The sequence below is a fragment of the Silurus aristotelis genome (genome assembly GCF_946808225.1).
Source record: "Silurus aristotelis genome assembly, chromosome: 13".
NCBI lineage: Eukaryota > Metazoa > Chordata > Actinopteri > Siluriformes > Siluridae > Silurus > Silurus aristotelis.
Genome location: NC_139586.1, coordinates 17,533,135 through 17,545,333, shown reverse-complemented (window position 1 = coordinate 17,545,333; position 12,199 = coordinate 17,533,135). Strand labels below are relative to the sequence as shown.

The 12,199-nt window shown below is 39.6% G+C and overlaps 1 protein-coding gene and 1 long non-coding RNA gene across 8 annotated transcripts in view; both read right to left on the bottom strand.

The window, feature by feature from the left end:
• Positions 1-12,199, bottom strand: part of tead1b (TEA domain family member 1b) — a 68,701-nt gene that overhangs the window by 33,866 nt on the left and 22,636 nt on the right. For all 7 annotated transcript variants that reach the window (XM_083558860.1, XM_083558861.1, XM_083558859.1 and 4 more), the window contains one exon: positions 8,682-8,934. In XM_083558860.1, coding sequence (XP_083414986.1) covers positions 8,682-8,838 — 157 coding nt within the window. In that variant the 5' untranslated portion in view covers positions 8,839-8,934. The remainder of the gene's footprint in view (positions 1-8,681; positions 8,935-12,199) is intronic.
• LOC310735791 overlaps positions 1-12,199 on the bottom strand; it is a 174,310-nt gene that overhangs the window by 159,103 nt on the left and 3,008 nt on the right. The window lies entirely within an intron of this gene.

Below are 12,199 nucleotides of genomic sequence, written 5' to 3'. Positions count from 1 at the left end.
TTGAAGCAATAAATGACATAGAACAGAGCCATTCACTAAAATCAGTAGAAGGCCAAAACCATCAATTCTCTTTATAAAAAGTTTTTTTTATATTTAAAATACCCTGTTATAAAAAAGAATTGGGTCTGCACGATAAAGTAAAACATAAATAAGAGCAGGGAAGTGTGTCACTTGGGGACATGTTTTCAGAAACCATATGTTTTTCACTACAGTCTTTGCCTAGCTCAAAAGGTGTCAAATGGACAAAACAACACTAGGAGAAAATTACTTTACCAACACCACAGTACAAGATTTTGTGGTTAAACTGAAGACATGTAAATACTACAGGACAACATGAGATAAATCAACCTCTAGGTCCTTGCAAACATTTCATTATAACAAAAAATGATGACTGGATGCAGATGCTAAATCCTTTTGCTCTTTAGAACTGATACGAATCTGAACCAAGGATATATCCATGTGACACCAGAGGAAAAAACTTTCACTGTATTAACCCAACCAGTTGCTTGCACTGAGAAAGACAGCAACTCATCTTCACACGATGAAGAGTAATCGCAGTGTAATTGGAAACGTGTCTTTCGCAGGTGTAAAAAGCTACTGGGCTGCTTCCGAGCCACAACGGCGTGCCGATAAAAGTAAGGGATTGTATAGGTGGTGTGTGTACGTGTGTGAGAGTGCGTATGAGGCTGAAGTTCTCCAGACTCCATTCGCGGACTGAACGCAGGTAGCACAGGGAGCCTGAGCGGATCTCAGAATTCCTCATTATCCTCGCAGCGGGTGGCCGGGTTTGCGGCAGCGGTCCACGGGGGAGGCCAGGCTCGCTTATTACGCTTAACTGAGCCACAGCAGCTCTGCAAACCAAGTGCCACTTAGTGCTCGTCTGAGACGGCCGCCTGGCCCTGATGAGATGACTGAGTGTGCGGCGTGTCAGTAGCAGGGCAAAAACAAATGCCTCATCAAAGCGGCACGGCAAACAGGTCCGATCTGCTCTTATGCATGGACCTTGATTCTGACGCGAAACATCTTACAGCTTTTGGGTCACGATCGAGAGAGAAAAGAAAAGAAAAAAGGGGAAAAAAAAACCCACCCCAAAAGAGAGAAAAAAAAAAAAAAAAAAAAAACCCACAATATGATTAACGCTCGCCACCTCCTAAGCAAACAGATGCACTGTAAAATACTGCTCGGGTGGCCAGGGCCTTATAGCAGCCGCTAAAAGCACCCAGTTCCTGAAACAGATGGTCCTTTCACACATAATAATCATAACAGCCTGCATGTGCTCCTGAGCATCATCCAAAACATACTGTGATATTTAGACTGCTTTATCAGAGTAGACTCCGGACCGAGACTGTGCAATTTCACCAAGGTTTTAAGATTATAACTTGTTACACTGCACAGAAGCAATAATCCCAATAAGATCTTCACAGATTTTTAAAAACAAACTATAAAATAACAGGTCCTCCATGTAGAGATCCTACATTAAATAATCTCTAATAACAAAGAAAATCATTACACCCTTCTTTAGACATCCATCAGTACAGAAAACAGTCACATATGCACAAACGAAGTTACATGGATTTTTTTTTGTCCATTGTCATGTTTGATAATTGTTTTTTTTTTGACCAAGAACGTATCTGTAGCCAACTTGTGGGTTTCTCGCTTGCAGTGATATGCCATGGTGGCTTTTAGGCATCTTCATAGTATCGGTCAAACTAAAAATTCATTTTTTTTATTCTGTCCCTTCCCAGACATTGAGATGGACTCTCTCTTTGGAAACAAAAAAAAAAATCTATATATTTGCATCCTTATCATATATGACAAAAGCATGGAGACAAGCCATATGTTGTAAATCAGGTTAAGACTAAAAAAAAAAAAAAAGTAAGAAGTTTCTGTAGAATTTACAAATTTACAAAGATACTCGAAAAAAATTTTCAAGACACATTAGAGAGAGCAGCTTACGAGGGGTGCATTATTCAAAGCAATTTGACACAAGGCGCTCCCGCACACACAATAACCTCCATTAAATACATTTTCTCTGATCTCAATGTCCCATTTTGCTTTTCTTGTCATGTTTCACATCTGGCCATGTGTGCAGTGATGTACTCCAGAGGGTATGTAATTGCCTGCGGCCAGGCTGAATGGAGGCTCGCAAAGCAGGTGAATTATGTAAGTGCTGGGTCTTCGGCTCTCGCCGCTGAGGGTTCTCGTCTCTTTCTTCCTCCCCCCACCCACACTTCTCTCTCTTCACAAAGCAGCGGTTGTGATGTTTTTTCGCTGCTGTCACAATTAACCTCAGAGGCTGGGCAAGGAGCCAGAGGCGAGCGCTTCAGGTAAACAGTACGATAAGCTTAGCTGCAAAAAAAAATGAGACATTGTTTTGAAGCGAGAGGCAGTTGCTATAGTAACTGTTGCTAATTAACTGCATTCAGCCAGGGGAACAAAGGGCTTAAAGGCACTCAGGACAGCAGAGAGCACATGTGCAATCCCTCTCTTTCTTTTGCTGGAATACCTGTGTCTCTTGCTTCCTCTGCCTCCGCCCCTTAACACATGCCGGGAAAAGTGCAGCAGCCGCCCTATCAAAAGCAGATTTCGATTGTGGTCCAGTGTCCGAGGCCTCGCCTCTCTTTAAATAAAAGAGGAAAAAAGAAAAACCTATCACAGTGTCTTGGGGCCAATCAACATGCTTCATCAGCATCAAGGGCCACTTGAAGCAGATCTCATCAGCTCCGGTGGTATTCTCGAGAAACAGCCCACCACAAAAACAGCATTTCAATAAAGCATTGATAAGAAAGGGGACCATTTAAAAAGACCAGAAATTAATTCCCTACCATACAGTGTACGCACTCGGCTGGACGATACTGATAGTTTTGTCCTTTCACGATACTTGAGAAAATTTTTTTATGACAAACGATACACAGCACAATATATAATTCTGCTAACAAACTGTTCACAAAACAAAATCATTGAACTAAACATGACACTTTCTTGCATGTCTACGAAGACGAGAGTCAGATCGACTGCATCTATTTGGCACCATTTAATTTGCAATTATAAATATAATAAGATATAACTCATGTGTCGAGTGATGTAGCGGAGTCTGTGGAACTGTCAGGTGCTAAATTTACACACCATGCTGACACTGCAGAAATTTGTACCCCAGTGTCTTTGACTATAAATAAAATGTAAAAAAAAAAAAATTTAATATTTATGCCACACCCATTTTGCTGAAGATATGGCATTGGTTTACATCTCCACTGTGTTGCATGATGCCGGTTCTCTTACTCTTTAAACCGTTTAAAACAATAATGCAACCCATACTGAAGTATAATTCTAGTAAATTAAATGAAGACAGACCTCATTACGGGTCTGACTGCAGAGGTAGAGCAGTAGTGAAACTAATGATTAAAAAGGAGTGTGGAGGCATGAAGCATGCCATCTTTGACTAATTTAGGCTGAAAATCTCACACTGAATGCCACAAGACGACTGAAGTCAGATGTTACAACACAAAAAAGCGTAGGATTGTTTTTCAATTATTTTATATCCAATTGTGTATCTTGAAAAACGCATTAGAAAGATACAATAACAGACAAAAATAACGATTTCTTTCTAAACATACGTCTAATTTTAACACCCAATGCCCATAAACCTGTCTCATGCCCTTCTCTTATCCCAGGTTCTCTACAGTCACTGAGATTATCTAACGTGCCAACACACACAGTAGAAATCAACTGGAATTTTGAATATTTTATTGTTATTTAAATGACCAATACGGTAAAACTGACTAATACTAATGCTTTGTTCCTCATGTCCCAGTTAGCTGGGTAGGTTAGCACAAGCTGCAGCAGAAAGTTTCTGAATATATAAACACCCCCCTTATCCCTGCTGTGGAGATTTCACAGCGAGTAAGAGTTTTTTAGAGCAAACATTTTTAAAGGAGTACAAAGTCTTCTTATAATCTAGGTTTTACCAAACAAACATCTAAGAGGAGCTAGCCATTTAACTAGCATAGTCTGGCTTGCAGAAGTACTTCGCCTCAATAATATCTGCAGTAACCTGCTGAATGAACATTTCGTCTGTTTTCTTGTATTGAAATAAAAGAACTAAAGGTTAAATATTAACCCTGACCTTTGTGCAAAACTAATTATAGCATGCAGGTTACTCTTTATGTGAAAACTTGTCAAGCTTTGTATGTTGTCTTTTGAAAGTGAGCCTTGTTAAGACCAGGACAGGAGTCTCATCTTACAGAATTATTAAATATTCCCTTTTAATTATGAATGAATATGTTATTATAATAATTCTTTAAAAATAGAGTGCAGTAGTGTATGTAGTAGCTCTGATTTGTGAGTATGACACAGACAGGCACTATACAGGTGTTGACTCATCCTGTGATTTGCACACACAAAACATATTAACAAATTCCGGATTTTTAATTTGCTTGGCCTCCTGCTGACAGACGGCGCTGCTTGTTTTGACAGTTGTAACGGCCCTTGTTAATGCTTGAGCGAGTGCATGGGTCACAGTTCACGGCGCGATGGTTTTGGCACTGGGAGTCCAGCGACAGCTGCATGGCTGAAAGACGAGCCCGGCCCCTACAAAGAGCACCGAGCCGCAATCTGCCACCTTCAGATCTCTGCCATTCCCGCCAAACTAGTTTCGGCAGTGAAAGTATGGCACAGCGCCGGAAGAAAAATAACACCCACACTCTGCCTTTCAGACCTGCCCTCTCTCACACTTATATATATATATTACTTCTGAAACAATTCCTCAAGTAATCCGAATACAAAAAAGCACCGAGGCAAATTATTTGCCTCAATGCTTCATTTAGTCTATTTAACTACACACAGAGCACTGTTTCCCCACGGACCATTATTACTGACGCACCCCTCGCTAAACTCTGGACCACTCTGGGGTCTCATTTATAAATGTCGTGCACACGAAACAGGGCTAGAAAAACGTGCGCACGTCACTTTCCACGCAAAGGTTGTGCACGTTATCTGTGTCTCCAATTCCCCATCTCACATTCTGTGTTTCCACGTTGTACATATGCAGGGGTCAGAGTTTATTTACAGCAGCGCACTCTCTCCAGTCAAGTTATATTTTTTTATCACAAACTTTGCATGGAAAGCGAAGTATGCACGTTTTCAGCCTTGTTTTGTGCGTACACTACGTTCATAAATGAGACCCCTGGACAGGTAGCACAGAAGACGCTGCAGAATGAAAAATGGAGGAACGGAGATAAAACAGGAAAGGGGCAAAGAGAAGATTCAGGCCAAAGAATACAATAAGAAGTTTCCAAAGTTTGGGATCATTTCAACTAAAACAAAGAAAACACCACAAATGCCGTTAGCTTTTTTTAAAGTAATTTGAATTTAATTTTTTATATTTCATTTATATATTTGTATTTTGATGTAATATGGCAATTAAATGCACTAAATGGGTTTGGTTATCACAGATTTCCAGCAGTAAAAATTCTAATTTACAGGGCTTTCGAGTTCGGTACACATTCGGTACCGTATGCAATCCTTTTTACGTGCGGTACATAGATAAAATCCAAGTTTTCTCAGGAATGTATAAAGTGCAGGTCCACAAGTAACAATTATTATTAAACTTCAAAACATACAAAACTACGCCAGGGGTATAAAAAAATAAACTAGAGTTAGAGTAGCGTTGCTGCGGCTACTCACATAGTGTAAATAAGATTTGTTTTGCGTATACATGAAAACGCTAAAGAATCAATAGCATTAATTCAATATCCAAATTAAATCCAAAGTGCTAGTGTTAGCCGCTAGCTACCGTCCAGCTTCAAGAATTTCCCTTAAAAGGAGAAAATCCTGACAATTCTGCATAGCGAGGAAGTGAATGAATGAAGGAATGATGACATTTGTTAAAGTATGCTGAAATAAGTAGCACAGTTACAAAACTTTATTTTTAAATGTAACACACACACATCTGTATTAGCAAAATAATTTACAACAAAATTATAAAAATCTATTTCATTTAATTGTTTCCATTTATTTAACTCTATATTTTTAATCAATTGAATTTGTGCCAATTCAATTGATTAATCAATTTATTTAATGTAATAAAAAGTGTATTGCATTCATTTGTTTTATTATATTTTTTATAAAATATTATAAACATTATTTTAATATATTATTTAACCAAGCAGGCAATTTATTTAAAATTGTTTTAAAAATGTAAACTGTTCAAATGTTGACAAATATTATTAAGACACCCACGTACATACATACATACATACATACATACAATACAAACACTCAACCTCATCACTCAGAAAACAACTTTGCTCACTCTGGATAAAAGCAAAAACTTTGCTTACTGGTACTGCTCACTTTTTTCCCCCTGAGCACACTTAGGGCACTGTGTAAACACGACCGCTATGCTCACTATTCACACCAATAAGGAGGTTTTCAGGTCATTTTGCATGTCTGTCACTAGGAAGCCAGTAGTTAGGGAAAGGCCGTTGAGTGCACATGCAACCAGACACTCTGAACATCTGGCACAGCTGACCTCTGCCCAATCCATCCAGTCGGGTCATCGAGACCAACACAACTTCACAAACACATACACACTTAAAATAGCACTATGACTACTTAACACCTCAGTATTCTTTTTGCAATTAATAACAATTCCCAGAAATTATTTCTGACTAATATGTGGATGTAATTAATTGTATTTCTTCCTTTGTATTTATTACCGTATATTTATAACAAAAGAATATATGAAAAGTTTCATCGAATATACATTTATTAATATATTTTATACTATTGTGTATTTTTGCATGCGGTGGATGGGATATTTTTGTCATTTATTTTTTACTTAGTATATTATAGTATTTCATATTACATTTGAGGGGGAGTGGTGGCTCCAGTGGTTAAGGCGCTGGATTACTGATCGGAAGGTCGGGGGTTCAAGCCCCGGTATTGCCAAGCTGCCACTCTTGGGGCCTTGAGCAAGGCCCTTAACCCTCTGTGTGCTCCAGGGGCGCTGTATCATGGCCGACCCTGCGCTCTGACCCCAGCTTCCAAGCAAGCTGGGATATGCGAAGAACAACATTTCACTGTGCTGTAATGTATATGTGACAAATAAAGGCTATTCTATTCTGGCTATTCCATTATTATTATTATTTATTATTATTTTACTTTTATAATATGTATTTTTTGTCTCGCATATGGTGGCATAGGAACCATTTTTATTTATTTATAGTGAGGGTTTTTTCTTTTTGTTGTTTTTGGCTATCTGTAAATCAGTGAGCACTGGCTGCTCTTGTACTTGCCGTTAATCATTTAAAACTCACCAGGCCAAGCCATTTGTCATGCTTTAATCCGAGGCAGAGAGTGTGCGAGTGAGTTTCTCTGGCACTCCTGGTGTACAAGGAGAAGGAGGAGGGGCTGCAGTGTGTGTGTGTGTGTGTGTGTGTGTGTGTGTGTGTGTGTGTGTGTGTGTGTGCTGAAAACCTCTTTGTAGTGGCAGCTGAGAGCCATCGCTGCGACTCCTAAACATTACATTTCATTTGGCCGGAGAGGTCACATGACAGCTGCAAAGGACGCCCCCCTGAGGGCCTTCGGCTTTCACTTGACACTGACAGGCAGCGAGAGACTATGCAAGAAAATATGCCCTCTTTCCATGACATCACCTAGCCAGGGTTTTTGGAAAAGGGGTGGGTGGAAGCGGTTCTTTTTTTTTTTTTTTTTTTTTGGGTGGGGGGGTGGGGGTGTCTGTCGCAGCTGGTGGCAACCGTGGTGCCATCTGCTCCTGACTAATAGTTCATGCTGCTTTACTTATAGACTCCGAGCTCTCCACAACAGCCAGCAAATAAATACTACTGCTGAGGTCCGCAGAGGCCAGACGGGCTAACACATTAATTTACTGACTGACGATTAGTCTCATTCTTCCTCCAATAGCTGTGAACATTATTGCGTTAACGAATCAGTTCTGAGCTCCATTTAAAGCACACTGGTTTTCTGAGCTGTCATTTTTTTTACCCCACCCATCACTGACAAATCTTAGCCAGACCTCTAAACCATTCCATCAATGATCCTCGGACACTTTTCCTACATGACCGAACTGGCAAGCAATAATTCATTGACTGTGTTATTTTTCTATTTATTGTACACTCATTCTTCCTTCCGTCTAATTCCTCACATCCCAACATCCCGTCCTGGATTATTTGTGGTGCCCAGCAGGATAGAGGTCACCTGGTGGTTCCTTGTCACACAACCTCCATTGGACTAATTTGATTTCAGACATTTTGAAGGACCTGTCCAATGGGCAGTACATCTCCAGTAAGGAATCATTATTTAGCTCTTGTGAGAAAAATCAACTCTTAGCTTCATTTGTTCACTACTTTAACATGGCTGTAAAAGTCATTTTAAACTTCCCAATGCATTGTAATCATCCTAATTATCATCCAGGGGTAGACTAATTTAATTTGTTAGGTAGCACATTGTGCAAGTGGACGGTCCAGGTTGCTGACAGCATGTTGTACTAGCTAGCGAGTTATATGTACTTTATTGTTCAACCCATTTCCACACCTTGATCACTTTAAGGTAAACCACCGAGTCCATTTAATCCTAATAATTTTTATTTTTTTTTAATTGTCTACTAAAGTTCCTAAAGGTTTTGTGTTCAAAAGAATGAAAAAGTGAACCAGAGGTCTTACCATACATCTTGCCTTCATCAGAGAGAATAATCTTGCGACGACCGCAGGGTGGATAGATGGCAAGTGCTTCCTGGAAACTCTGCTCGATGTCAGGACTCCATACACCCTCAGCATCATTGTCCATAGGCTTCTCGGCAGAGTCACTCATCCTCTCCATGTCTTCGGCAGGGCTTTCGCTGCCGCTCCAGCTGCTGGGATCAATTTTGGCAGTTTGGACCTCCAAGCCAAAGCCTGGAGCGCACTAGGGTGAGACCTGACAGTAAGAAAAAAAAAATGGCGGTCAGGCAATGTCAAGCACAGTCGTTCCATACACCAATAGAAATCAATGTGGCCTTCTTTTGTGGTCTTCCTTTAAATGACAAAAGTATTTTTTTTAATTCTTATAATATTTAAATAATAGTAAAAAAACAGGAACGAGAAGAATAATAGTACATTAAGGACCTTAGGAAAAGCTCATTGTGCTTAATGAGAAAAAATATATTCAACTGTGACACTTCGAAAAGACCACCATTACTCCTAGTGTCTTATTTGTGAAGAGGCTATCTATTTAGGCAGCATTTCTAGGTGGCTCTAGCACCCTTCAGTCACACAATGTCCCATTTAAAAGGTACCATAATTAAAGGGAAGCAATATTTTAAGTGTTTGAGTAAATGCACGTTAAGGCTTAGCTCAAAACAAATCATATCTAATGACCCAAACGTAATTTTTAAATGTATGGTGAACGTTACTTTATATACGGGACACATGGAAACATGGTATAATAAGTTTTATATTCCCTGACTACTCAAACAGGTTAAGACTCCAATCCATTGGAAACACAAAGCTATTTTACAAATTGTGATACTGGCCAAAACCAGCACACAAATTCTATCAACTTGCACTTAGAAAAAAAAATTAATAGAAATTGCAGTAAGAGAGCTTTCTTGTTAAGAGCAATAACAAATGTTTTATTTTAATATAGCAAAAGCAGCTTCTGAATTTCCCCTGATATTAAGATCATGTTTCTATTTTCCTCAGATGTATTTTCAATAGACTTTGAGAAGAATCCAATTGCCTTGAGAAATGAGCTGGGTCGAACAAGGAGGCAGCAAGCATATAACCTTAAAACACTTGGCCAAAACCACCTGGCATCTCCTGTAAAGCAGCAGACTTTCTTCTCTAAAAGGCCTTTACAGGCGAGCCAATTTCAGCCCAGCTGTCCGTCCCCTCAAACCGCCCCTTAAGTCTGGACGGAAATCATGTCAGACGCTTGTGTGACGCACAACACGGCTGCTCGCAAAACATTCAAAGCACTATCGGTAACTCCAAATGAAAAAAAAAAAAAAAAAAAACTCATACTGTAGCCAAGTGGAACCTGGTTTTCTTGTTCTGACTTGGTTGAAGGCAGGGCCTTTGTACATGTTGCCTTCTGATAGCTCAAGAACACTGCCAAAAGTCTAAGAATAGTCACGAAAGAGACTTGCCAAAGTGAGGTCATTTGCATGCTGAAGATTTTATAGTTTTATAAAGGCGCACAAACCACTGAGCAGCCAAAATGTGTCAAAAATGTGAGGACTTTTGGATGTTGTCGCAGTTCCGTCCAGCCCCCCTCCCCATCCCATCCTCCAGACGAGCCTTTCCTCCCTCGGCTTGCTCCCGTTCAGGCGACACAAGCTGTTGTGGGACTAGCAGCATATGTTTCTTCTAGAATGTCAGTTCATGAGGGGGGAAGGGAGCAAGCTGTTGAGGGAGGGGAAAAAGTGAGGGGGAGGATGGGCAACTCGTAGAGAGAGAGAGAGAGAGAGAGAGAGAGAGAGAGAGAGAGAGAGAGAGAGAGAGAGAGAGAGAGAGAGAGAGAGCACTTTTCCTGAATTCCGTTTTTGTGTGCCGAATGCTGACTCCGCAGAACTGACTTGCAGACTGATGGGGGGGGGGGGGGCATCCTGCAGCCCATCCTGTTCTGACCACTAAATGGTTCAGGCCTTTTCTTTTTGGCTCTGCTTCGCAATCCTTCCACCCTGCCTGCATAATGAACTATGGTGCTAATCACTCCCAGCACTGCAACAAGCATGTTATGGACGTTCACCACGGTTGTCATCTTATGAATGCATTTTTAGCTTATCAGCATAAGACACAGACAACAGTCCAACATGGAAAAACATGTCTACTTTCATCTAAAAATCCACTATAGAACAAAAAAAAGAAAAAAGTCTGCGTTTAGTGAATCTTTCTCAAGAAACCTACTTTCACAAAACACTGTGTCTGGGCATGTCTGTATCGTATCGTCTGCTTTTCCCTGTAGGACAACTGTGGCATTTCAGTGTATTATATGCTCCAGAGAAGAATGAAGGGAAACAGAGTCCACACTTCCACAGGTGGTTGCCCCCAACGTCATATGAGGAAATAAATACCGCGATGTCGCAGCAGTCCATAAATTATTAAATCCCCAGCTTCCTGTTTAACAACTTCACATGTGAAACTGATTTAAGGTGCAGAACAGAAAGATTGTTTAGAGGTTCACAGTATACAACATACAAACACTTTATTAACATATTTATACTGTATTTCTCGAATGAGATTTGTCAGAATGTTTATCTTTTTTTTTTTTTTTTTTTTACTTAAAGAAGATCCATCAATGCACACTGAATATATATTAAAAAAAATAAAATTTTACATAGCTGAAAAAATCATATTTAAGTGTATTATAAGAAAATAATATAGAAGTAACTTTATTAATATTTATCATGACTTCTTAAAAAAAAAAAAAAAAAAAAGTGGCTTGCAATTAACCTATACTTCCATTTAAGACCAACTTGTTATTCAGTTACGCAACATAAATCTTATTAATCAGTAAATTATTCAGTAGCTACAGTAAAATTAACAAATGGAGAAAAAAAAGGAATGCAGTTCCCGAGAATAAGGAATGCAAGCATGGACACGCCAAGAGATCATGAGAGTTTACGGGGTTATTGTGTAGTCATCCCCCTTCCCACCCTTCCCTTCCCCTCCCTCCCACACACACACACACACACACACACAGTAAATATCTACAAGAGAAAATAGATGTGCAAAAAGTGAAATCAGCTGAATATTTTTTTTATGCATACTGACAATATGTTCGCAAAATGAACAGCTTTTACACTCAGACACGTCTTGACTTCGACTCAAAAGCCAGAGCCATTATGGTAAGAAGAAACATCTAGAGTATTTTAGTCTCTTGAAAAACGCTGCCCCATTATTCTATTGATTTCATGCACATATAACACTATATTCATAAATCAGAAGTTTCCAACCAACTATATACTTACATCACACGTGCTACATACGGATTTAGAAAAAGGCTGAATTGACTCAGTTTTAATGACGCTCTTATAGATGGCGTTAAGCCCACATCCATCAACAGGAACAAGTGTTAAAGAACATTCCGGGCAGAAATCAATAGTCTAAAAACAGCCTAATTATGGGACATGGCTTCAGTCCCTCTGTGGTCATTTACGCTTCGATAAATCAACTTAACTGATTTACCTCTGCCACAATCT